General features: G+C 39.3%; 1 protein-coding gene across 2 annotated transcripts in view; it reads left to right on the forward strand.

Annotated features, from left to right (window-relative positions):
* Plppr5 (phospholipid phosphatase related 5) overlaps positions 1 to 26638 on the forward strand; it is a 120098-nt gene that overhangs the window by 30811 nt on the left and 62649 nt on the right. For both annotated transcript variants that reach the window (XM_055628193.1, XM_055628195.1), the window contains exons 2-3: positions 16179 to 16311; positions 20265 to 20515. In XM_055628193.1, the coding sequence (XP_055484168.1) occupies positions 16179 to 16311; positions 20265 to 20515 (384 nt within the window). The remainder of the gene's footprint in view (positions 1 to 16178; positions 16312 to 20264; positions 20516 to 26638) is intronic.

Raw genomic sequence — 26638 nt, forward strand, 5'->3', positions numbered from 1 at the left:
ACAACGCTATGCAAGACCCTCCAAGGTCAACGCAAAGGTGGAACAGTTGTTGGTCTCTTGCACAACAGTTAATGCCATGGTCTGCGGATGGGGGCCAGGGGTGTCTTTTGCTGTACTGTCACCTGGCATCAGATCAGATGGTCCATGATGGATGGCCCCAGAGACTTAGCACTCTTTGTGTCATCATGAGAAGAAACCAGGACTAGTTACACACACAATAAAATATTAGATTGTCTCCAAAGGAAGTAGAAAGTAGGGTCAGACGAAATTGCTTCTCTAATCATCTTTGGGTATTGCTGCGTATTTATGGACTATGAAGTCAGAGGTCCCGGGGATGAAATTTTATGTTCTCAGCCACACTCTGCCTAAGAGCTGAGATATCATGGCTTTAAATATTTTGACAGCTGGCAATAGAACTTGCCAGACAAGCGGGCTCTAAGATTATGTATGACCAAGTGTTCTGAAAGATTGAAAAGGCTGAGGTGGGTAGATTGATTTCTTACTGAAGAGTCAATAGTTCTGATTTCATAGTATTTTTTCCTCATGAATGTTCAAACACTGTGAATGTGAACCATAACCCCGGAAGGATGGAGAAGTAGGGAAATAGCTTACAAACTTTGTAAACTTGGAAGAGGCAGTGGACTTGAAATACACACTTAAAAAAAACACTCAAATAAATAGGAAGCCCTGGTTATATCTGTTCTGCAGGCGTCTCAAGTATGCTGTCACTCATGCACAAGAAAACACCTAATCAGTATTGTCTTTGAGGAATAGTATTAGTTTATAACATTCCAAAAGTATTTACTTTTCTTCTTTCACATTTACTTTTTGAGAGTTTCACACAGTACTGCATTTCCATTATTTCTCCTCCATCTTCTACTCCATCTTCTCTGTGCTCCAATTCCTCATGTGTCCCTCTGATTTCCTCTCAGATTTATAACCTCTTTTCATTATTGTTACATATAGAAACACACATATGTACATATAAACACCACCCACCGAGTCCATTTAGTGTTGACTGTGTGTATATGTATTTCAAGCTGACCACTTGGGGTTGGGTAACCTATTTGTGGACTTATCCCTAGGGATGATTGATTCTCTCTCATCAACCATTGATTGTCTGTAACTCTTAATCTAGGGGTGGGGCCTTGTTAGATTTTCCCCCTTCCTATTAAAATGTCACTTCATTCACCTCCCCCAAACTACATTCTGAAAGAAAGGAAAGGACATGACTGTTCCTGGGTATGATGGAGGAGAAAGTTTATTGTAGATAGGTGGTAGAGCCTAGCCAGAAAAAGAGTCACATCTAGGAGTCCGGCGTGAACATGACTAGACTGAGCTGGGTCATGTCAAGAAAGGGCTAGGGGGAAGGAGAGTGTAACAAAAATGCCTAATTTATAGAAAGAAGAGCCTCTGTGGGAAGGGCAGCCTAGCCTCTGAGCTGGAAAGTTATTAGGATACGCCAGCCATACACTGTAAAGGTAGGGACCGAAGGATGCTGGAAGAACCTGAACCCAGGTCCAGTTTGATATGTTAAGTAGGTTCCCCAGTAGTTTGTCCCAGGTTTGAAATTTAACACATTCCAAAAGGTGTTTCAGAACAGCAGGTTGATTTTCAAAAGATGATGCAGTAGTCTAAGAATAGATTGCAGAAACTGACATTACTACTTTTCCTGCACCCTGCCAGGTAGTAAAAGCTCCGAAGTCTCCTCTTTGTTTGAAGAAATGCAATTATCAGAACATATTTGACTGCCTGAATTGAGATTTTTAATGATCAGGTTCCCATGCTTGTGATTTATGCAAAAATACCTAACTGCAAGAAAATGTACCTATGAGCTCAGAGGTTTAAATATTTAACTCTTCTAGATAAGACAAAACAATGAAATATCATAATGGCAAGTTCAGCAGTGAGTGATAAATAAGGTCAACTTGTATATCACCAAATGCTTTGAAACCATTTTTACAGAAATCCACATGAATAGTATAGTTAAAACCAGAGCCAGACTCGTAAAAAAATATAAATTTCTAATAATGTTTATTATTAAATGCCTATAATTAATACAGCAGTTATTATTAACCCACTATAAGAATCAATAAACGACACAGCCGTTCGTTGTTTTTAAATTAGGCTTGTTTCACCTGGGGCCTGTTTCACCTAATCTACCTTGTGCCCTCTCAGCCTCACATCCCATGCCATTTGCTTTAATCGTTCTGATCTGGGCTACTTCCCATCCTATATCCCCACAAATACTTGCTTTTCTTCTGGTCCACCCCTCTCCATGCCTTTGCTCCTCCTGGCCCATGTGGTTCTTCACCTATCCCATTGTGACTCTGCTTCCTTGTTCTCCTTAAGTGAATGTCTCTCTCCTTCCTATGATCCTTCTGCCCTCAAAGCCTGAGAACTTTGGCCGTGACTACCTCACTCTGATGTTCCCATGCATGTAGGCATTTATTAAGCCAGTGATGAATAACTTGGAGGCAAAGTTGGCAAATGTCATTTTGGGGTACATGAGTGTCTGCTCATAAAAGACAGCAAGCAGACCTCAGGAGGCAAAATAATTAACAATCAAATACAAAGCACCAGGCTATGCCGTTACAGACTGCCTACATTTGACTCTCAGATATGCCGTTTTTGACTACATCTGAGACCTTGGGAAAATTACTCACAATACCTCAGTTCCTTCCTCTGTGAAATAAGGTAATGCCTCATAGGACTTGGGGGATGACCAACTCACGTTGACATACGTCAGATGTTAGAGCAGCATTTGTACTTTTGCTCAGAGTTAAATGCTATGTCACTTTTGAAACTGATAATGACAAATACTATGTATGTATATATTTGTATGAATTTATTATAGGATGAATGTGTATATATCATAAGCAGAAATCTTTTAAAAGATTTACCACTATGTAATGGAAACTTTAAACGCACATGCTTAAGACATTGAATTGCTTTAGAGACGTTAGGGCTCCACATTTGAATTGTAATTGTACCGCTTCCTAGAACAGGATGAGCAGTAATTGGGAGCGTTGCCCTTGTACCAACTGCAAATGAGGCCAGGCTGCAAAATGAGTTCATGTTCCAAGATTTGTCTCATTCATTTATTTTTGGGTTTCAATCATGCCTTTCTTTGTGCATCTTCATCAAGCATTTTTAATAGCTCAGTGATGTATAAGGATTTCCTACGTAATCATCACTTAGTACCCTGCAAGAGACTTTTAAAAATAAAATCATTCAAATGTCTAGACTTTCTTTTTTTTTCCCCAGTAAAATTCAGTGGCCTTAAAGACATTTGCTCCGGCAGTAGGTTTAGGTTTAAAGATGGGGAAGATGGGAAGAGATGAAAGCCAAAAAAAAAAAAAAAAAATTCTGAAGAAGATGGCTGTAAGAAAGCCAACTGGATGATTTTGAAATCGTATGGAAGTAGCATTTCTACTTTTCCAGAAATCCTCAAAAACTACTTTTCATTAAAAGGGCAGCTCAGAGCATTATGATTGAGTCGACTGAATATAGATTTCTTTAATGTAGCAGCGCACACTAGCAGACCACTAACCTTCTAATCCCAGCGTGCAATAGAAATCAATGTTCTATAACAGAAAGAAAAAAGTGAACTTCGCATCAACAGCAGATAAAAGGAAGAATGTCGGAATGATTGTTAGCTGAGAGTGAGGTAGAGCCTGCGTGCTCGGTCCATGGCGATTCTCCTCTGACACAGCTGTCAGGGGATACCTCACAATCAGGTGGGGAGAGGTGCATTTTTTTTTTGTACTATAAGAAAATAATTTGCTCTTTTAAACCAGTAAATCTGAAAAGAAAGGTAAACCCAAATGTCCTACTTTGGCTGCTTTCTATTGCACACCAATCTCAAAATTCTACTTGTAAAGCAATATCTCAACCTTTAGAGAAATATATATTTGCTTCTCTGTTAACCTTCTGTGTTTCGTTTTTCTAAAAACTTGTTCCCCAGTATGCTGATGTTAAGATGTGTTGAGATCTTTCTTTTCAGAGATCGCTCCCGGGCTTGGGAATGTAGCCTACTGGGAAGAGTGCTTGACCCTTACACAAGAAGAGTTGGAGTTGCATAAACAGCAAAGCATAAACAGGTCATGGTGACACATGCCTCTAATCCTAGCACTTAGAATGTTCAAGTTCAGCCTGGAGTACATGGCAAGTCTGAGGTCATCCTGGGCTTTTGGAGATACTGGTTGGCCTACTAGCTCCAACGATCCACTTGTCTCCGTGTGTTTGTGCTGGGGTTACAGATGCCCATGACCACCTGGGCTTTTATGACAGTGGTGGCCATCTGAAGTAAGGTCTTCCGCTTCAGTGGAAAATACAGAGCCATCTCCCCAGTCTGATTGGGCTTAGCTTTATAGTCCATGCTTCACTGTTATGCAAACAATGCCATACACAAACACACACACACACACACACATACACACAGATTGAAAGATGGGTAGTCTAAACATTTCTGCATGATCCCACATCATCAGAGTACTCAACTATCCTGTCAAGTGTCACAGGCTCTTTTACTCCATTACTCCCTTACTTCATGTATTACTGTCATAAATGTTAGTTAGAGTCTTTCCCATTGCCCCTTAGTGAGTTGTGTGATTTCCCTTACTTTTAGAATTTAACTATTAAATCAGGCCCGGGCTGGCATCATCATTCTGATTTTCTTCATTTTACGGATAGAAATACATAGGTGAAACGTATTTATACAATTCCTCTTAATCATTTAGCTAGAAAAAGGCCCAAACCAGTGCATAGTCATCCTTTCTTGCTCTAGTGTGGATCATACTTACTGCACTGTTGGAGAGATTCAAATTCCTTCCCAGTGGTTGGGACAGTGCTCTTCGGTCCCAGCCTCGGGTCTGCAGGCTCTACAGGGTTATTACTGACAACACGGCTTAGATAAGGTTGGATAATCTGGAATCCCTTTTGCCAAGAGTAGAGCGGGTTCCTTTTGGTGCAGGAGTTGTCACTTGTGTTCCTAGTTGTCAGTCATCACTGACCTTCCTTCAGTCTCTCTTGTCTTCTGCGTTCCTTCTCCAGCAATGCCTGCACACGTGATTACACTATAAGTGGGTTGTAGGTGTGAGTCACTCATGGCCTCCTCCACGCTAGTGGTGTGAGTATTGTAGTGAATGAGAGTGAGCCTGGTGTGGGCCATTAAGGATCTGTGTCTTCCCTGTTAGGATGCTCCAACTTGAGTCTCACTTCTTGATTCAGTCAGTAAAGTGCTTGTTGTGTGAGCTTGAGAACCTGGGTTTGATTTCTAGAGCATGTTGAAAAATAAAACAGGGTGTGCTCCTGAACTCCTGCTGTCCCAGCACCAGGGAAATCCCTGCACTCACTGGCCACCCAGCCTAGTGTACTAGACTAGTGCCAAGCCAGTAAGAGGCTCTGTCTCAAACAAAATGTAGAGAATGCCTGAGGAATGACTCACAGGGCCGTTCTCTGACTTCCCCAGGCACACACCTTGTACACACACACACACACACACACACACACAAATCCAAAAAGTGAAAAGTGTGAGCGCCGAATTTCTTTTAATGTTAGCAATCATTTAAATTCTTTGTATTAACCCACCTTTAATTACAATGCTTGGTAATACTTGGTAAAGAACAAGGACATAATCATTATTTGTTTATACATATATTGAAATTTTCCTTTTAAAATACCTGTGACAAGCTTAAGCAACCTCGCTGAGAGTTTCAAACAATTTGAACTCCCTAGGGTGCCTGTGAGAATACAGAGAGCTGGATGCAAACCCTGCATTTTCCATGTCAGAACTGCACTGGGAACTGCTGGTGCTGCTAGCCCAGGCATCACGTTGAGCACCATTGCCCACTGAGCTGTCAAGCTGGACAGGAGCCTTGGCAACTAAGATATGAGGTGACAAGATTATAGTATTCAGTGGATTGGTGACAGCTTCCAGTTTCTTAGACCTTGCTAAAACTTTTAGTATGGGTCATCTAAAGGCTGCAACTCTTGACCCAAGTGACTGATTCCAACTCTTGGCCTCATATCCTTTCACCTGCTTTTTGACCCAACAGTCCCTAAAATCTTCTCTCTCCCCAGGCTCTGGGGATCTTATTACCTTACATCCACCATAATTCTGACTACCATTGGTAGTGCAAAGGTTGCTTCACCTGTGCCTCCTTTCTTTTCATCTTTTGTCACTGACTGTAAACAACAGTGCCTACTTTTGGGGGGGTGCTTTGTGGATTAAATTGGAAAATATTTAAAGAGCAGTTAGAACCTGATAAATGCCACACAGCTGAACTTTTGATGTGTATTCAGTTACTCTCAGGATGTCCATCATGACAGCATTCTACCTAGTTGGAGTTAGGGTTTTATTGCTGTGAAGAGATACTATGACCACCTCAGTTCTTATGAAGAAAAATGTTGAGTTATGAGTGGCTTATAGTTCTGAGGTTTAGAGTCCATTGTCATCCATCATCATGTTGGGAAGCATGACATCATGTAGGCAGACATATTGCTGGAGAGTGTATGAGAATTCTTCGTACAGATAGTCAGGCAGCAGGAAGAGATAGTGGCACTGGGACTGGCTTGAGATTCTGAATCCCCCAAACCCACCCCCAGTGTCAAACTTTCTCCAACAAGACCACACCTCCTCCAACAGGTCCACACCTCCTAATAAGGTCACTCTCTATAAGACTATGAGAGTCATCTTTATTCAAACCACCACATACGTTAACCATACCTTTTTTTTCTTAATTCTATTCACTTAAAAACAAACAAGCAAACATCAAACACTGGTGCTAGAGATCAAACCTGCGTCTCATACATGCTACATAAGTAAGTTACTGATAACGCACATCCCCAGCTCCATAAGCAAATCTTATAAAAGGATGTTTTATATCATTACTGTTATTTTTAATTACATAAATAGAAGATAGCCATAAAATACAATAACACCTGTTTTTTTTTTGTTTTTTTTTTTTTAGTTTTAGACAATTACTATTTTCTTCTAGAGACACTGACCCTGCAGTTCTAATCTGCTGTGAAGTTAGTATAGTCCTATGATTGAAGGACTTTGACCTCTGCCATCCATGGTACCAATAACCACTGGACCCTAAGCTCTGTTCCAGCACTTCAGGGGAGAGAACATATAAAGGTCACTCCTGAATTCTTATGCTTTTAACCTAAAATCAATACATATTCCTACATTTGTTCTGTAAAAATCTACCTGAATGCAAGTGTGCAGGGATACAGTCAAGTTAGTAGTCACTCCTCCTAACAACTTCACAATATGAATGTGGATATGTAGGATGAGCTTGGGTGTAGGTCATTTGGTGTTGTCCAACAAAGCATGCATGTTTTAAAGTATCACTTTGTATCTGACACATGAATATACTTTTGTCAATGAAATATAAGTGGATGAAATCATACAAAAAGAAAGTGTAAACAAAAATTTCAAGGCTCAAATTGTAAAGATATTACTGTACCTACGAATCCTGGCAGAGGTTGCATTGCTGTTGAGGCACCATTCATTTCCTTTCTTCAGTTTATTCAGTCCTAAACCAACCTTGTAGTTTATCCTTGGAAATCACGTTCAGAGACACCAGCCTCTAAGTCATCATAAGTGATGGAGAAATACAAGACATGGTAGGCCTATATCAGGACACGGAGCTAGTGAAACACTCTCCCCAGCAATATTTTGCCTCAGTTGAGCTTATAACTTCCTTGACAAGATTGAGTTTGATGATCTAAATAGAAACATTTAAAACTCAAGTGTCTCCTGTGACTGTGCTTTCCCAAATTACTTGTGTTGGTCAGATATTATTTAACTTACATCTGATATGAGTTAAATAGATGTGCTGAACACTATCACACTGTGTGCATAGCATCTGCTATTATGATACACCCAGAATGGGTTTCCTACTTTCTAATCAGTAATGCATGGCTATCTTTGAGGAAACTTTCTGATTGGATGCTTATGAATAGAAACATAAAGCTATTTGGGCTTTGAAACTGGAGAAAATCTATCATGATTGCATCTATTTTGAAAAGGTCACTTCATTATTTTGCCATTAAGGAGTTTAGATAACCAAAAGTCAGCTTCTGAGTTTTGAGGCATAACAGCAAAGTTCTTTGCTCACTTTGGAGAGGTTTCTGTAATTGTATCTGGAGATGCATGATTCATACATGCATTTCTGTAGGTTACTATTTGTTAGCAAGTCATGGCCTTTTACTCACTGGCACATGACTAATGGATAAGAAAGGACAAGATCTGTTCTCAAAGAATGCATGGAGATGGAGATGCAGCATTAGGAAGGTACAGGATGTAGGGCCAGCTTGATAGGCAAGGCAGGGTTTGAGAGCTCCATAATGCTCAATAAAGCAGAAGGTAGTGACCCAGCGGGAAGCTATGTATGTGCAATGTAGGATAGTTCCAGTTTTGGGAGACTTGTGCATGGAATACAGGGCTTCTGTCCATCAGCCAGGACTCAGGAGAACACTCTTGTCCCTAAGGGGACCATGGCTGGAGGATCCTCTCTCAAGGAGCAGTATGTTTGCTCAGACCTACCCATGGGTAGAAAGATACAACAAGCATCCCTTTATGTTATACCTTCTAAGCCACTGGTGGGCCCCTCACCACATTGTAAACTGGATTGACAAGGACAATGAACAATCATATGTCTTCCAAAGACTTTACCTGAGGATGTTCTCTAGAGGAGAGTACCAGGGAGGAGTTTGCTTCTGCTGACAGAAAAGAGATGAGGAAGAGCCCAGAGGAAGAGAATTGGAAAACGAGATTGGGGACATTCTGTGGTTGCTGTGCCAGATACCTTTTGTCCTCAGGTAGAGTTTAATTTTCTCTCATTCCTTTCTTGCCCAGTGAATGGAAGATGTGTGCTGGGGTACAACAGAAGTGCCTGTGACAAACTGGCTGATGATCCCCACAAGAGCCTCTATTGTCCCTTCAGAACTTCTGTACCTTTCTAAAGCTTGTGAACAGCTGTTGCTTGTGGCAAGCAGGTGGGGGCATGCTCTTGAGTTGATCTCAGATATCCTTGTTCAGTACCTCAACTCTTTTTGAAACCAGCTTTTATTTGTTAGTTCATAAAAGAAAACAAATGCTACAAGGAAAATTCTGCAGTAACGATGCTCTATATCTGGGTTTTGTGCCTATACTGTTATGTCTTCTTCTCTCAAACTCCCAGGGTATTAAACTTGTCATGCTCCTTGCCCAGGGGCTGCTTTGCACATCTAATGAAAAATGCAGCCCATGATACCAGAATTAAGAGCTCCTTAATAAAGGTGAGGTGATAAGCCAAACAACAGTTTCTCAAGTTCTCATAGGAGCCATACGGAGAGAACAAGAAGTGATTTCCCTGAAAAGAGAACCTACAGAAGCAGTGATGGAGTCAGGAAGGGTGGTGGGATACTCCATGGGTTTGTATTAGGAAACTGGAATATGTCTGAGTGAGATCAGAAATGTTTTTCTGCATTCACAGCTATCTACAGAATTGTGAGTGTCCCAATTAGATGCTAAGTGCCCAACATCTCTTTAAGACCGTACCGATTCTAGAAATGAAGTGCATCTCCAAGGCACAGCCTACATTCTAAAGCCAGGGTTCACTTGCTTTAACCTGGGAAAGTTCAGAGGTTGCAGGTTTTTAGGCAGAGGCTGAAGTAAAATGCCTTTGAATTTGGATTCAGATCTTGGTTAGACCAGCAACCGTGTGGCTCGGGCCTGTTTGATTACTCTGTTTCTCCCTGGATAGTTTTCTTGTCTATTAACAAGTAGGTTGTGCAGGATTTCATTCACCCGTATGGTATTCATTTTTACCGTCAGTCATTTAAAACTGGAGCAATAAGCATTGTACAATCCCAGCCTCTGAGAAACTGTCGACTGAGTGCAGTAGTTACTGGCCGTTATAAAAGCCATATGGAATCACCATAATAAATGTACCAAGTACCATTGAAACACAAGAAGGAAGGGTAGACTACAGCAGGCATAGAATAAACTTGCAACAGAGCAAACGATATTTAAATCATGTCTAAACGCCTTGCACGTCAGGCCATATTAAGCCACAAATAAAAGCATTGAAGCATAGGAATAGCTGGTATGCTGTGGAATCAAATTGTTTGGTTGTGACATTAGCGTAGCATGTCCTAAGGCTTTGTAGGAATTGCAGAAGCTGAGAAAGGTAGGTTTAAGTTCAGCGATAAAACACCTCATATAACAACCTCTTTAATCCATAGGCCATGAGTTCACACTGAAATTGTAAGCAGTAAGTTTAGATTGAATGAAATTCAGTTTCAATAGAGGTCTGGTAGAAGACAGCTTGAAAAGCAGAGGTGGGTCTCAAGCATACTGTAATGCAGGAAAAAAATGACAGGGGACTAAACTCTAAAATATGAACAAAAGGAGAAGTAGACATATTTGAAATAGAATTAAGCCATAATTTAATCAGGGCCTAGAAACTGATAGCATTATTTAGGAAGAATAAGGTCCAGTGATCTCTTAAACAATATGGTAACTATAGCAAATAATGATAACAATGTATTATTACTCGCTAAGAACATAGATATTAAGTGCTCTTATCACAAAGAAGACATGTAAAATAGTAATGGAGGAATTCCTTGTCATTCAAAATTGTGTGCATATTTTAAGACACCATATTGAACATCCTCACCTTAATATACGTAATTTTTGTTAATTAAAATAATATAATGAAGAGCCACTGATGGAGAGAAGCAAGTTAGAACAGAGGGTCAGTGTGATAGGTGAGAGCTTTAGCATGAGTGTGCCAGCGGAGGGTTAGTGGGTTCAATGATGTAAATCAGGGAAGAATGGGAGGCTCAGAGAGGGACCCATGGATCCACTGTGAATGTGAGAGCTTTGAGGATCTCAGTAAGCAGACCAGAGTTTCTACGGTTATTCCACTTTAATGGGAGCCCTGCATCCAGAGTTCAGAGACACAAGTGCTAGGATTCCTTAGGGGAAAAGACGTTGTTAAAGCCTTAGGTAAATAAAGTTCATTGAAGAAGGCACCTGAAAGGAATGACAAAAGAAACAAACCAAAACACTGGGAAACATAGACTTTGGGTCAGAAATTTACTGACCAGAACCTTGAATTCAAATTCAAGATAAAAAAAGAAATGGATATATTAGATTCAGTACAACATGACATTAAATCAGTTAGAGGGGAGTGCAAAACAGAAGGAAAGTATCAATCCATTGAGAAGTACCTACTTTGAACAAGTGCTGTTGTATATAAGAATATAGATTGTTATAACATCATCTTGTATACATGTTTATATATAATTATAGATGAATATGTGTGCTTGACTCAAGCCAATGTTATTAACATAAATACCGTTACTGTTATTTTTAATGGTACTGTTAACTATGATAATAGTTAACATTAACCACTGGTGTCTGCTTCTCTGCCTCCAAGACCAGCTCTGTCTAGGAGAGTTTTTGTTGAAGTCAAGCTGAGAGCTGCCACGAGAAAGATTTCTTTCTTCCCTGCCCCCACCCCAGTCCCTCAACAGAAACATTGTCTTTCTGGTTAGGATTGTTTGCAAATCCTCCAGACTTGTAAAACCATGGCCTTTCTTTTAAGTGTAGTCAGGATCACACCTTGTTGTTTTTGATCATATAATAGTTTGTTTCCCAGATGCAGGTAAAACACAAGATGAGGTGAGATATACAGAGATTAATTAGAAGAGATATCTGTAAATGAGAAGGGTTAGAAATTAAGCCAGAGAAGGTGGGAAGAGCCTCCTGATTGATGGGGTCAACCTCACTTCAGAGAAGAGGAAGGAAAATTAGAGCACCAAGACCATGGACTAGAGAACAGTGAAAGATAGAAATTTGTTCAAGTTTATGGGAAGTTTTATTTTTCTTCCTTCTTTGTTTGTTTGTTTTGTTTGCTTTTTGTTTTTGTTTTTCCCGAGATAGAGTCTCTGTATAGTCCTAACTGTACTGGAACTTGCTCTGTAGACACCAGACTGGCCTTAAACTCAGAGATCTTCCTGCCTCTGTCTCCTGAGTGCTGGGATTGAAGGCAGGCACCACCACCTAAGGAAGTTCTTTTTAACATAGTTGCCACGTGAAGGTACACCTTAGTGTTCCACGTGGTCACGCCTTGGCTAGGAGGAATTAGTATTTACACAGAGGTGGGCTGAGAACAGCTGGGGCCGCGCATCCACAGGTCATCGCGGATGCTGTCCGTGACTCAGGACACTATTTCCTGAGTGTCCTATTGGCACATATTTTTTCTAAGTTATGCCAAAAAGCTCACCTTGGGAAATCCTGTGCCACTGTCAGTTGTTCTGCTGGTGACCATCAGACTGCGTTCTCAGCTCTCCCTTGATCATCGGGGCATCGGTGTGCCTTTAACAAAGAAGACTGTTTGCCTAAATGCAACTACATTTGACTACAGTTCAGGAGGGTATGTTTGAGCATGGGCGTGCAGTGCCCTCAGAGGTCAGAAAAGGATGTCAGATCCTCTGGAACTGGATTATTGTGAGCTGATTATCATGCATGATGGAAACTGAACTTGAATAGTTGGAAAGAGCAATATGCATTCTTAGCTTGTCAGCCATCTCTCTGGCCCCTTAATTTGTTATTTGGGCTGTTTCTTGAAACTTATCTCTCAAGTTCAAGATAAGGTTCTTATATATTGCTAGAGCACGCAAATAATGCGGGACTGGCTTTCAGAAAAATGATAACAAGGTAGCTATTCATAGAACAGCCATGATATAAGATGGTGTGACTCCTCCACAGAAAGAAGAGTAATGACATTGAGAGATGCATGTTTTTACCTAATCTCTAACCATCCCTCAATTTGGTTTTGAGATATCCCTCCAGACTGAGGACTATTTCTGTAAGGCTTAATCTACTTTGACTTTGGGCTTCTTATCACAGCAGCCAAATGACATTGACTAATTTCTGCAGTCCACAAGTAGGGAACTCAGATACGTGAAATAGGCTGAAGTGTAAGCAAGCTAGAAGGTCGTGTTATGGAGCTACTTAAAAGAGTAGCCCTAGGATAGGCGGGTTGTCCTAAAAAGCAGTTGTTAGTCTGGAAGCCATTTAGTAACTAAGGGATTTACTAAGATAGGGATCTGGGAAACAGGGTATTAGATAGGCCTTCCCCACAGCAAGGAAGAAGTTGGCAGCTTAAGTCAAGCAAAAGGTAAAACATAGACAGGGGCATTCTGATCTACTGGAGATATGATGTCCTGAGGATTCGATTTATTAGTCTATTCAGGAAGCTATCACCAGTATTATAAGAAGGCTGTGTGTGAACACACAGCCTTCTTATAATACTGAGGCGGGTTCAAGGTCAAGTGAGGCAAGATCAGCCTGAAAGCTGATCTGTGCTATGGCAAAGAGAAGAAATGCAGCATTTGTGTTGGGAACTGAGAAGTCATAAAGTGGAATAGAATATGGAATACTTTTGTGGCAAAACAGTGCTAATTGATTTTTCCCCAGAAAGCCTCACAGTAGTCGTTTATTTTGAGAAGCAACCATGAAGACAGGATATGAGAGACTTATTCAGAGAGGAGGGATAAGGAAGTACCAAACCCACAGCTTGTTTAACTTCTCCTACGGCACTGGTGACAGGTGATGTTCCCATGAAAAATAGTTCTGTGTCTCCTTCAGCCAGATGAACTGTTTTGTCACACAGCTGTTCTACTTCACCAAAGCCAAAGTTAAAATGCAGGAGGAAGTTGGAAGTTTTAATCTTTTAAAATTTAACGCAGCCCCACCATGCAGAGAAGACTAGACTTAAATACAGTTCATCTTAGTTTGTTCTGGTTTAATCTCGAACTTTCACTGTCTTGGGTAAGAAAAAGGATATAGTAAAAGGAAACAGAGGAAGAAGGAAGGATATGGTACCCAAACTCTTGACTTATCTTCTCACTTTCTGTGGTCCCTACTTTTCTTTCATTTACTATTTTAAGTATATAATTATCACACAGACATTAACTTTTATAAAGTCTCAAGCCATTTTTTGGTGGTTTAGTTAGTTTTCCATTGCTATAACAAAATACCTGAGACAGGGTTATTAGTGTTGCTTTCAGGGTCAAAGCCATAACAACCTAAGCTTGGCCACCCATCCTCAATAGGCCAACTGCACAGAGAAGTAATATTGAAAAACAGAAAAAGACTTTTTCAATGTGGCCCACATTTGGAAGACAAGCAAAGAAAGAGATCCACTGACCCTCTGTGCCTATCTTTGGGGGCCTACAAGAAGTTAAGATTTCTTATTCTTACATTTTTAAGATTTATGTTTATTCATGTTAAGGGAAGGATACCCATGGGGTCAAAAGAAGAAGTTGAACTTCCTTGAGGTGGTCTTTTATGCAATTGTTAGCCATCCAGTGTGAGTACTGGAGAACTAAACTCAGGATACCTGGAAGACCAGGAAGTCCTTATCCCTCTACTTACTAGCCATCCCTGTAGACCAGACATTTAGGTTTACACAGAGAGCAGCAGATACACACAGCTCAGAAATCATCTTTCACCAGGGGAGGATCTTAGCAATCATCGGTGTCTGACCTCCAGTGTCTCCTGCCAAGTGTTTTGACAAGTCGTCAAAACTGTGTGCGATCAATCTTTTTCCTGGAGACAAGTCCTCTCCGTGGCCTGGGGAAAATCCAGTTTACTCAGAACAGTTTTTCAGTTGTCGTATAACCAAAGCAGGGCACACACACACATATGGCATGGGGGAATGAGTTTCCAACATAGAGATTCTGGGGAACATGAGCAAACTATAGCACCAAGGGAATGTCAGGGAGTCCTTACAGCATCTTAATTAACCTTAAAAAGATAGATTTAAAAACAAAACAGTGACAAACTAACAGACAAATGATTGGCTCCAATTTCCTTTTAACTTTTTATTTATTTTCTTTTGTTTTGCTTTGCTTTGCATTTTGAGACAGGGTTCACTGGCTGTCCTAGAACTCTCTCTGTACACCAGACTGGCCTCAGATTCACAAAGATCTTCCTGCAGATCAGATTTCTGTGAGTTTGGGGCCAGTCTGGTGGGTTCCATGTTATGGTATGCAGGTGGAGATCAGAGAATAGCTTTGAGGAGGCAATTCTTTCTTTCCTTATTTACATGAGTCTGGAGATCCAACTTGTGTGTGTCATACAGGCTTTTACATACTGAACTTTCCTGCTGAACAGTCTTCTTCATTAACTTTATAGCTTATGCTTTGTCTGTGGTATTAAATGGAATCGGAGGTCCGAGGCTAAGTCAGAAATTTTGCTTGTCTTCTTATTAGCCTGGAAGAAAGCTAAATATTTAGGTGCTTCAGGATTGCATGTCCTTATCTGTATAATGCAGTAATTCTCACTCTAATACTTTCTGACGACATGGATGAAAACCACTGCAACTGTTCAAAGATGAGTAGAACATAGGCAGGTCCTTGTAAGCAGAAAAAATAAAGCTGGGCCAAGGCCTAGCCCTCATCACTACTTCTTGAGTGAGTTCTAATTCCCTTCACTTGAAAAGGTAATATGCTACTTCACAGGTCTTATGAAGATTAAAACAATATATTTGTAATAAGGTGTAAATAATAGGCTGATTATTAAAACTTCTTGATAATGTCCCAGAATAGAATCACCACAATGTTCAACATCCATGAAATGATTTATTTTCTCATAGAAGTATCATATTGATATCAATCAACATGTCTACACAAGATATCTCTAAGAACAGTCACTTAAAACCTGTTTTACTATCATTTTTGTCATGTAATTATTCCTAAATACTAACTGTATAAACTGTTGTGTTCACTGTGCCCTTTCTATCCATTTGTTTGTAATAGTACATTTATTACAAAAAATCTGTTTTGAATTTTAGAGAAGGTCAGATTGAAGCAAGCAAGAGCTAGTTTTTAAAGAGTGGAAATTGCACATTAGAATAACTGAGAATTTCCTTAAGGACTTCTGTATAGATCAAGTATTATAGTCTATTTTTATTCAAAAATATATCATTTTAATATTTTCTAAAATTGAGAGAAATAAGATTTATGTATGCTGTCAAAATTAAAACTGAAGCGTCTATGTAGAAATTGTGCTTTAATTTTACATTGAGATAGTTACCACCTTTTAAATAAAAGTAACTTGTAATACCTGTGAAACTCTAACATTCTTTAATCTTTTATTTCTTTGCAAGATAATAGTTGGAGAAACCGCAGTGTTTTGCCTACAATTAGCCACAAGGGATTTTGAAAACCAGGAAAAAACTATTTTAACGGGAGATTGTTGCTATATAAATCCTCTGGTACGCCGAACTGTCCGATTTCTTGGTATGTATCCACTGGTTTATTTTTATTCTTCTCGATAACGATAATCATATATGAGACAACTTTCAAGATGGCCTGCAATGCAATTTCCACATTAAGAAGGAAAGAAAATAACCCATGACTATTATTCATTGAGAAACTAAAATGTACATTATAAAAATAAATGACTTAGCACGTATATGAGGCTTCAGAATGAATGCATGGGGAGAAATAGTTACCTGAGTAGGTCTTTCAAGAGTGATAATTTGGCAAAAGGATGAATTTAATACTTAACATGTTATATTCTTTGGACTAGCCCTGAGCTGGTTTTTATGAAAACTAAGTTACATTGATAGTTTTGTTAGAGAACAAGAGATACCTGTAGTTTAACTTTCATGCTGTTAGCACTTAGCAGAATGACAAATTACTAAGCATCCTTGTAATTCAATACAACTTAAGATAAGCCAATTTCATTGGACAACAAATTTTAACACGAATTACTGTTTTCTGGTTTGTTAGATTAAAATGAATACTGCTGTGTATGTTAAAAAGCACATTAGGTGATTTTTGTTAAACACTGAGAGATTCATCAAGGAGCCTGCAACTTTTCAGTGAATGTCTCATGTTATGGGGCTCAAGATGAAAACTTTGGAGAGAGCAAATAGTGAACTGTTCTATAGCCATTACACTAGAGACTAGCTGTAGAAGAATCAGGACTGTAGGTGCCTCTGAAGACTAAAGGTCTTCATTTGGAAGACTGAACTTTCATTATCATCAAGTGACTTATCACCAAAAGCACCCAAGTATCTTTTGAAGGAACTTTTTAAAAATATATGAAAACCTTAAAGAGTTCTTTTATCTTTGTACAAGCAGTGTGCTCTTGATTCAGTTCTCTTTGCATGTGTCCCATTTAATAGCAAAATAAGTAACAAGAAATAACATTGGAAAACTAAAAGTACTTGCATTCAGTTCCTTCCCAAGTACTACTGAGCATATCCGGTTGTGTTGTTGAGGAAAAACAGCCTCTGCATTTGCCCACATATCTATTCGCAAAGAAAATGGGCCCCGAGGGGAAGTATGCCTATCTCTTGTCAGGTACTGGCTATGTAAGTTTCCTTTCGTTTTTGCTTCTTCATGGTGACCTGGGGTTTCACGCTCTTGTAATAAAATGATAGCTTGCTACTGAAGCAGCACTTCATAAAAAGATTGCACTTTGCATAGGGACATTGTCCTTTGAGTCAAAAGAGTGGCTGTGCTTTATAGGATCCCCTTTGAAAATTATCTCTGCCATCCATAGCAATACTGGCTTTGGACCTGATATGCTGACATTTTAGTTTTGAGACTTATTTGGGAACTTTTAAAGTATCAAGAGACATCTCTATACTATTCTCAAGTATTTCTATTTTAAACAAGTGGACCTATTACACTAGAAAAAAAAAGAACAGTTTAGTTAAGAAAATGAGTACATCTTAGCCTACATTTCAAGGAGTACAGATGTTTTAGATGCCAATGCTTAGCTTTGAGATTTTTGAAGGACAAAAATATGTGCACTTTTGTACATTAACATTTTACTGGCCTCAGTTTCCTCCCAATTCTCTGCCTCTCCTGATTTTCTGCTTTTACAGCTTTTTTATTGTTATGATTCTTGGCTACTTCTAAGATGTCAAAAGGGGGATTCTTGCTGTTTTCTTTCAGAACTTAAAATAGAAAAATCAATGCTTCTATCACCTTGACATTAGGATACTAAAGAGTTTTGTTGTGTGAAGAATTTGGTGCACAAAGAAATCTTACATAATATTTTGGAAATTAAAAGAACATCTAATACTGGAGAGTTATTGGATCCTTTGCAACTTGCATGCATGATGATTTTTATTTTTTGATTATTATTATATATTACAATTTAGTAACTTTGTATCCTGGCTGTGGTCCCCTCCCTTGTCTCCTTGCAATCCTGCCCTCCCTCTCACTTCTCCTCCCATGCCCTCCCATAGTCCTTCTCCCCTTCCATCTGATAGAGGAGGTCCTCCTCCCCTTCCATCTGACCCTAACCTATCAGGTTTCAACAGGACTGGCTGCATTGCCATCCTCTGTGGCCTGGCAAGGCTGCAACCCCCAGGGGGAGGTGATCAGAAAGCCTGCCACTGAGTTCATGCCAGAGACAGCTTCTACTCCCCTTACCAGGAAACCGGCTTGAAGACTGAGTCTACAGCTACATCTGAGCAGGGATTTTAGGTCCTTTCCATGCATTGTCCTTGATCGGGATATCAGTCTCTGAAGGTTCCCCAGGGCCCAGTTTTTTGTTTTTGTATTTTTTTTATTGTTTGTTTGTTTTTGGCTCTGTTGTTCTCCTTTTGGAGCTCCCATCCTCTCCAGGTCTCTCCATCTCTTGTTTCTTTCATAAAATTCCTTGCATTCTGCCCAAAGTTTGGCTATGAGTCTGAACCTCTGCTTCAATACCTCTATCAGTAGAGTCTTTCAGAGGCTGTCTATGGCTTCAACACAAGACTTGGAAAAAGAAACAGTTCAGAAATATATAACCAAGAAGAAAAACATTTTTTATAGTAAAATTAATATGACTTTTTAATAGGCCAACCCTTTTGGGAAATATTACTTTCTATAAGTCTAAAAGTCCTTGGAGATAAAGCAGTTAAAAGTACATCCTGCTTTTGCAGTGGCCTTGGGTTTTGTTCCTAACAAAGAGACATTGAGTGGTTCTCAATCACCTCTAACTCCAGCACCAGGGAATCTGAAGTGCTCTTTTCTGACCTTTTGGGACCTGCACAGATATATTGTACAATTATACACTCAGGTGCAGACACACGCATGTAATATAAAATAAATAAGTCTTGAAAAAATAAAGGTAAAATAAAAATCCTGGTGGATTTTACTACCTCAAATTAGAAACCAGTAGATTTCTTCACAGCAGAACCAGACCTTTGAAGGTTACATTTTATTCATATCATTGATATTAATGACAAAATTTTTTTCACTGAAGTAGATAAATAATTTTGGTTCATAAACAAATCTTTCATGGTATTTTAAAAATTAAAAGGACATCAATATATCTAATACTGGAAATATATTTGGCTTTTTGCCGCTTTCATGTAGAAAATAGCCAGTGACCCTGAATGCTTTTGGTATTCAAGCAAATCTAAGATTATTACAAAGGAGATAACAAGTTTGTGTATTTAAATTTGTACTTTCAAGTAACCACAGTAAAGAAATATTAATGCTGTAAAGACAGTTGAGAACTAGCACATTGATTGCCTGCTAGTTTCCTAACTTGTTCCAAAACAGAGAACTAGAAAGCAAATCTATACACGATAAATTGGGACCACACGGTAGCTGTTCTGTGTCTTTGGAAAATGTGTTTCTAAAGGCTATGTAGAATTGAATCCAAGAACATTCTGCTTAAGATCTCTCTGTGATATTTAAGTGTAAACTGATGACATTAGGTTTTGCTGCTAACTGGCGCTTCCAGTAGAGGTGTTAGCTAATCTGAATGGGCTTAGGCTGCATAACCTAAGAGATTCAACTGCTTTTACTTTATGATAGTGTGATTTAAAATAAATGTCAAAAATAGCAGAAGAAAGAGAGGTTGCTAACACTATTAAAACACATTCAGCTGCATCCTCTCAGGGAATCTGTTTCTTCGTTTGAAAACCTGCATCACCCAAGCATAGTCTCAGAATATATTTTCTTCCTTTATCTAGTCTTACAAACCTGCCATGCATGAAAGGGTGGCCAGTGGTAGATGGCTCAATGTGTTAAATAATTCAGCACCCTTAACCACTCCAGAAAGCCACGGAAGGAACTGAGGAGAGGTAAAATGAAAAGAACCGAATGTACGCAGGTATATAATGTGGTACAGTTTCAAAAAATTTCCATATTGGCTTAATATAGAATAATTATTTTTAAAGAAGAAGAAAGCTAATATTGTTTGTTTGTTTGTTTGTTTGTTTGTTTTTCCTCCTCAGGAATTTATGCATTTGGGCTGTTTGCTACAGACATCTTTGTAAATGCTGGGCAAGTGGTGACAGGAAACCTGGCCCCACACTTCCTGGCCTTGTGTAAGCCCAACTACACAGCGCTGGGCTGTCAGCAGTTCACACAGTTCATCAGTGGGGAGGAAGCTTGCACGGGCAACCCAGATCTCATCATGAGAGCGAGGAAAACATTTCCATCCAAAGAAGCTGCCCTCAGTGTCTATGCTGCCATGTATCTGACGGTAAGTGGCCATCAGCACTGTGTGCTCCTAGGGATGTGCTTTCTTCCTTCCAGGTGCTGGAATTCCTTCCCACACTGTAATGGGAGTCATAGCTAGAACACTACTAGGTTTCTGCAGGCCATTCAACTCATTCCTAATGATTGCTGGTTGCCCCGTGATAATGTTAACCCAGCTGGCTCTTTCGAGTTCCTGTGCGGGTACCTGGTAACAAAAAACATTGCCACTGGAATGTCTGTTTGTAAATATGTTTGTCCTTGTATTAAGTAAGGCTTTGTGGAAACTAACTTGTTTTGTAGCACTCCCTGTGAAGCTGTAATCACATAATTTAGAGAACTGTTTGCTCTCCTGTCTGCCTACCTGAGCTCTTAATTTCAATGGTGCTGGTAGGGAAGGGATTCTCAGCTTAGAGGGCTCCTCTGCTCCTGATAATTACATTGTCATAAGTTCTTCTTTGGTGTTTTGATATTTTCTCATAGAACTAACTGAAATATCTTGAGAAATTGTGTTTTCCTTTTGTTCTTGAATATTGGTCATCACTTGGTTTGTAGGGCCCAGGCTCTGAGCATAGGCACCCCGAGACCTGAAGCAGGGATAAGTGATCACAGCTGATTGTGTTCCTGACAGAATGGATGGGGAAAAGGCAGCCTTGGCAGGCAGTTCTTGACCAAGGCATGCGTGTCTTCCTCATTTCCACCATCTCATCAGGAGGTATGCAGCCATGGGGTTGAACCTCACCCTTCTTCTCGGTGGGCTCCTCATTAACTGTAGTGAGAAGTTTAGAGAGTTCAGATGCCTTTCTTTGGGGCTTCTTCTTCTCAGTGGTCCCATGATCTACTCCTTTATGATTCCAATGTATCAAGAAAAGGTTTATAAAAAAAATAAAAATCCTGGCCCAGCCTGAAACAAAATTTGATTATTTCTAATGACTTGGAAAAGCTCAAAATTATTTTTACACTCCAGAAGCCCTTTGATGATGACAGTGTTTCAAATGTAATCATGTCAGGGGAGCACTAAAAGCACAGAGAGCACCTAGAATTGCCTAGTGATAGTTTCTGTGAGACTGGAAATGAAGATTGCCAAGCGGAAGAAGACTTTATGAGAAAAAAGATTTATCAATGTGCATAACATTTTCAGTGCAAGATAAATTTAGAGGTCACAGAGTACACATTTTAAGAGTTTTAGATTGCTGTTGTTCATTTAAAACAAACAAACAAACAAACAAACAAAACAAAGAAGCACAGCATTTTGCTTGTTGTCCAGGCTGGTTTAGAGTCCACTATGCAGTCTAAGCCGGCCTCAGACTTGTGGCAATCAGACCACCTTAGCATCTCAAGTGTTGGTCTAAGACCTCATTTTAAGCCTATAAACCATGATAATTGTATCCCTCAGTGCTTGGTCTTAAAAAAATTGCTATCAAGAAAATTTTATAGTATTTGGGATTCAATGTAATCCTATCATTTTGTATGCCACTTCCTGCTGCCTGCTGCAAGATATGTATTACAAATTTACCTTTTCCTTCTTACTCTGCTCTCCAAATACATTTTCCAAACTCCCTAGTTTCTTCAGCCTATCAGCTTTGCATTCTCCTAGCCATTGTAAGATACCTTTCATCATTGAATGAAATGTGCTAACATGCATATTCTTTCCTCTTCACCAAGTTGCTTGATGACAGGCTTCTCTGCTGGCATATGCAGCACTCAGTCTTACAGGGAAGATTCTGAATGAGTGCGTCAGGAGACTCAAGGCAGTTTTTTCATCCACTGCCTTCATCCAAATTTGTTGTAGGCTTTTTGAATCTGTATCCTCTAAATATACCCGCACATGAATATGTGATCAAACAGATGATGGAAGAAAAATTTCCTACTGCATTCTGAGGCCAGATGCTGGACCCTCTTTGAGCACTAATATATGTTAGGTTTCACTATGTATCCAGCCTTTGTCAATGGTGATAAATATGCAACTAGAATAACATACATAGCCATTTTAGTATCCTGAATTGTCCTTCAAAGGCATGGCTATGAAACAATGCATTAGCCTCCTCTGTTCTAGAAAAATTGTCGCAGCTTATTCCTCTATTCTTCTCACCACCGCAGCCATTTCTTTTAGAAACTCATGCTTTGCACACCATACTGTCCTAGGCATAGATACTTTATTGATAATAATAATAATTAATTAGAGTGACTTTGGCAAACATGTATTGAGCACTTACTGTGGTTCAGGCTTCAATTTTACTCACTCGTTACTTAACTAATTTCTACATGTTGTTAAATGTTAACATCTATTCATGATCATTTATATTTAATAATTCATCATGTCTAATGTTTTTTTGAGAATATGTAACATTTTATAGCTATATGTACTTATTCTACCCATTTATAGTTATAGATACTGTGAAAAATAATTTTTTTTAGATCTACTGAACGACAGATTTTCCTGATGATGATGATGTCTCCGATAGGGAAACATTAAATTTTAATAGTTCCTATGTGCTCATATTTAGCCAAAATCACCCTTCCTTCTACATTACTTTACAATTTAATACAGTTTAAAGCTTCAGGTATAGATAGTGATGAGATTAGGAAGCAGTCGTGTGCTAAGAAATCTTCTATCATTAAATGCTGTTCAGACTGAGTTAGGATCCTTGCTTGTAATTACACTGATGGGTACCTCTGTATTTTCAACAGTAGATTCTGTTCTATGCTGCTTCCTCTTCTTTCCTCACCATTCCTTTGTGTGTGTGTGTGTGTGTGTGTGTGTGTGTGTGTGTGTGTGAGAGAGAGAGAGAGAGAGAATGTGGGTGGCTGCTATGGTAACTGAATATAACTCCTGATGCAAATACAGTATTTACAGTCAGGTTTCACCATTGTATTTGAACTTACATACAAGTGTGTTTGTTTTGCCTTAGATTCACTAGTGACACCTTGGGAAAACTTTATAACAGGAAGGCTGGGTGTTTAAAAATCATTCGGCCTCATAGAATGATTGTCAGAAGTTTGATAAGAAGGTGTATAGGAAAAAACGGCCTCTCAAACAGTATTCTTCATGGAAATGACCTCATGATCATGGGTAGAGATATGTTTACTTAATGTTAAGTCAGATGTGAACCCATAAGAATAAAGGGATGCCAATATGAAGTATTTGAAAAGGAACTGAGTAATGTTTATTTGTTTCTTTTCTGTATGGCTTGCATAAACCCAAGAAATTTGAACTGTCTTTTAGGATCTGACTTAAATTATGGTTTGTGGGGATAATTTGATTGTAGATATTTCTTTTGCTTTACAGAGAACTTTAAGGGAAAAAAAAATCCCTAGTCTTATCTTTAAAAATGCTATTAGTTTTTCTGATTGTGAGGATATTTTAAAAGTTATTTAAGCCTCAATTCTCAAAATTTTAATTCAGCATTAAATCATATTAGAATAATTTTTAGATTTTGATTTCTGTTATTTTCATATACATTGACTAGTGAATTTTCAAATTAAAAGCAAACAAGAAAAGAACTTCAAAGTTGAGAATGAAAGATGGGGTTTGGTGAACTTCCAATTAGCCCCATAAATTTTTGAAACAGAAAAGCATATGTTCAGATTATTTGGTCACTTTCAAATCTGACGTTATTTTATCTTAATAATAAAAAGTAATTATAATAAGGGCGTTGGTAAGATGGCTCAGTGGATAAGAGCACTGGCTGCTCTTACAGAGCATCTGAATTTGATTCCCAGCACCGGCATGGTGACTCACAGCCATCAGTAACTCCAGCTCCAGGAGCTCCTGATGTCCTCTTCTGGCCTTTGCAGGCATGAGGCATGCATATGGTGAGGAGACATGCGTGCAGGAAAATCACCTCAACTCGTAAAATACAAATTTAAGAACTCAGAAATAAGTAATAACAAGCCAGAGTCACTATGACATCTGTGGGCCTCTGTTCCCATTGTGTAGTGTTCCATGTTGGCCCACACTAAAGCTACAAGAGAGTCCTAGCTTCTCTCCTGGGTCCGGTTCAGCTCGCCTGTCATCTGGGTGTGTCTCAGTTGGCACAACTGGAGGAAGTGATCTTCCCTTATTCTTGTGAAGTCTTTCCTGTAAGTTAACTTGCCAGACTATGTCTCAGAAGAGCCTTCCAAAAGGTTGAAGCCCCAAGCTTTACAGTGTCTGGAGATTTATGCTCCTGGTCCCCTTGGCATTTCATCATGGTGTTCTACCCATCGAGGCAAATCAAAGATTACTTGTAGATGGAGGAATTGTCCAAGTAGATTTTAAAATGCGGATATAATGCCATGGGAGGAATTTGCAGTCATTACATGACTTATTAATTTTTCTCTGAGCGGTGGAAGGAAAAATACTGCTTTCCCCTGTTCTTGGTGTTAGTGGTCAGTTATTGGCACTCTCCTTCCCTCACTTCCTGCACAATTATCTGTTGTTGTGATCTCACAGCGTCCCATATATACTAACTACAAATCACATGATGCTGAGACAAGGGTTAGGAGATTATACCCCAGGAGTTCCATAAGACAGATCTGAAATCCTGTTTAAAGGGGAAAATAGAGTGGGCTTTATTTTCTGTATTCATCTTCATTGTCTGGTGAGACCCAGCTGTCATCACTAAGCTGTCATCTAAACTTCTATGCATAAGAGTAACTTAATTTTAAAGTGTATAAGGTTCCTGTGCTTCATATTTCACAGGAGCAAATTTGATCAAGTGTCCAGTCAGTCATCTATCAAAAACCTTCACACCTTCAGTTCAAGGCTATACCATGACTTTGATGACTGATATCACAACTGCAATTACTAGTTAACTGAAATTTCTCTTGTCAGCTTTCAGCTAAGTGTTATTTTGTGAGGTGAGAAAAGAGACAGAAACAATTTATGAAATACCTTTTGTGTTTCAGTGTATTTGCTGTCATGGGTCCTTTCAGTTTTTTTGCATTCCTTTCCCACTCTCTTCTTTGAACTCCGTGTTCAAAAAATTTCTATCTAATTCATAATCTCTCACACTAACTTGGGAAGAGACATTAAACAGTTATTCATAACGATAAAAACATAATGATGCTGTTTTGAAATTGCAAACATAAAATTACAAAAATTGGTGGGATGGTGATAAACAGCTAAGTAAATGATTAAAGACACAGAAGTATTGCATATTTTCTTCACACTTTTGTTTTATCTGGCTTCTAGAAATAAGGGCTATATTTGTTCTGTGACTGACAGGTAGATTTTTAATTGTATCTGGCTTTTCACTCATATCCCAGAAGTCTCTGCATTGTCAATAGTGTATCAGAACCTCTGAGCAGTCTGGGCTCCCCAGTGCTGCCAGCTGGGTTATTTCTGCCTAAAAGCAAAGAACAGTGGCATTGTAGTTAGTACGTGTGGGCTTATTATCAGTGGATACAGTATTCACTACACTTTTTCAAATACTGGAAAGTATGTCGTAGATATTCTTATGCTGGGCTTTCTCAGGAGTTAGCAAAGCAGTGTATGGTGCAACATGCTGCACATTGAGAAAGGAGGTCTAATCAGCCCAGGACAATGTAACACAGTGACGGCTGTGCTGTGGCTATTGGAGTTACTGGGCACCATGACTTCTTGGGACTCTTTCACCAGATAAATATTAAAAATTATATTTTATGACAGCATTCCTACCAAAAGGACTTTTTTTTCCCATTTCCGGTTTGTCGAGACTGAGCTTTTCTGTGTAGACCTGAATGACCTAAAACTCACTCTGTATACCAGGTTGGCCCTGAGCTCACGAAGATCTAACTGTCTCTGCCTTTCAAGTGCTGGGATTAAAGGCATGCACCACCACTGCCTGGCTGAAAAGGGCGCTCTGTGAATATTACGTGTTTTATTGAACCTTAACAATCTTTGGATGTTTTGTTTGTTTGCTTGTTTGTTTCTAGTTTTAAAGAAATTTGGGATGATTTCCCGGATCTGTAAAAGCATCTTAGACAGTCAGTGTGATAGGAGATACATAGAAGACAAGTCTGCCTCAAGGATGTATGTAACAAACTGGTAGAGCACAACTGCCAATCTGTCTCACAGTGCCACAGATTGTCCACTGTTGGCAGGTGGCAGGAGCGTGCCTAAGAAGTCAGGGGTACTTGGATGGGTCTTGAGATTGGATGTGGTTTG

This window comes from Psammomys obesus, unplaced genomic scaffold, assembly GCF_907164565.1.
Source record: "Psammomys obesus unplaced genomic scaffold, mPsaObe1.curated_primary_1811, whole genome shotgun sequence".
Classification (NCBI taxonomy): Eukaryota; Metazoa; Chordata; class Mammalia; order Rodentia; family Muridae; genus Psammomys; species Psammomys obesus.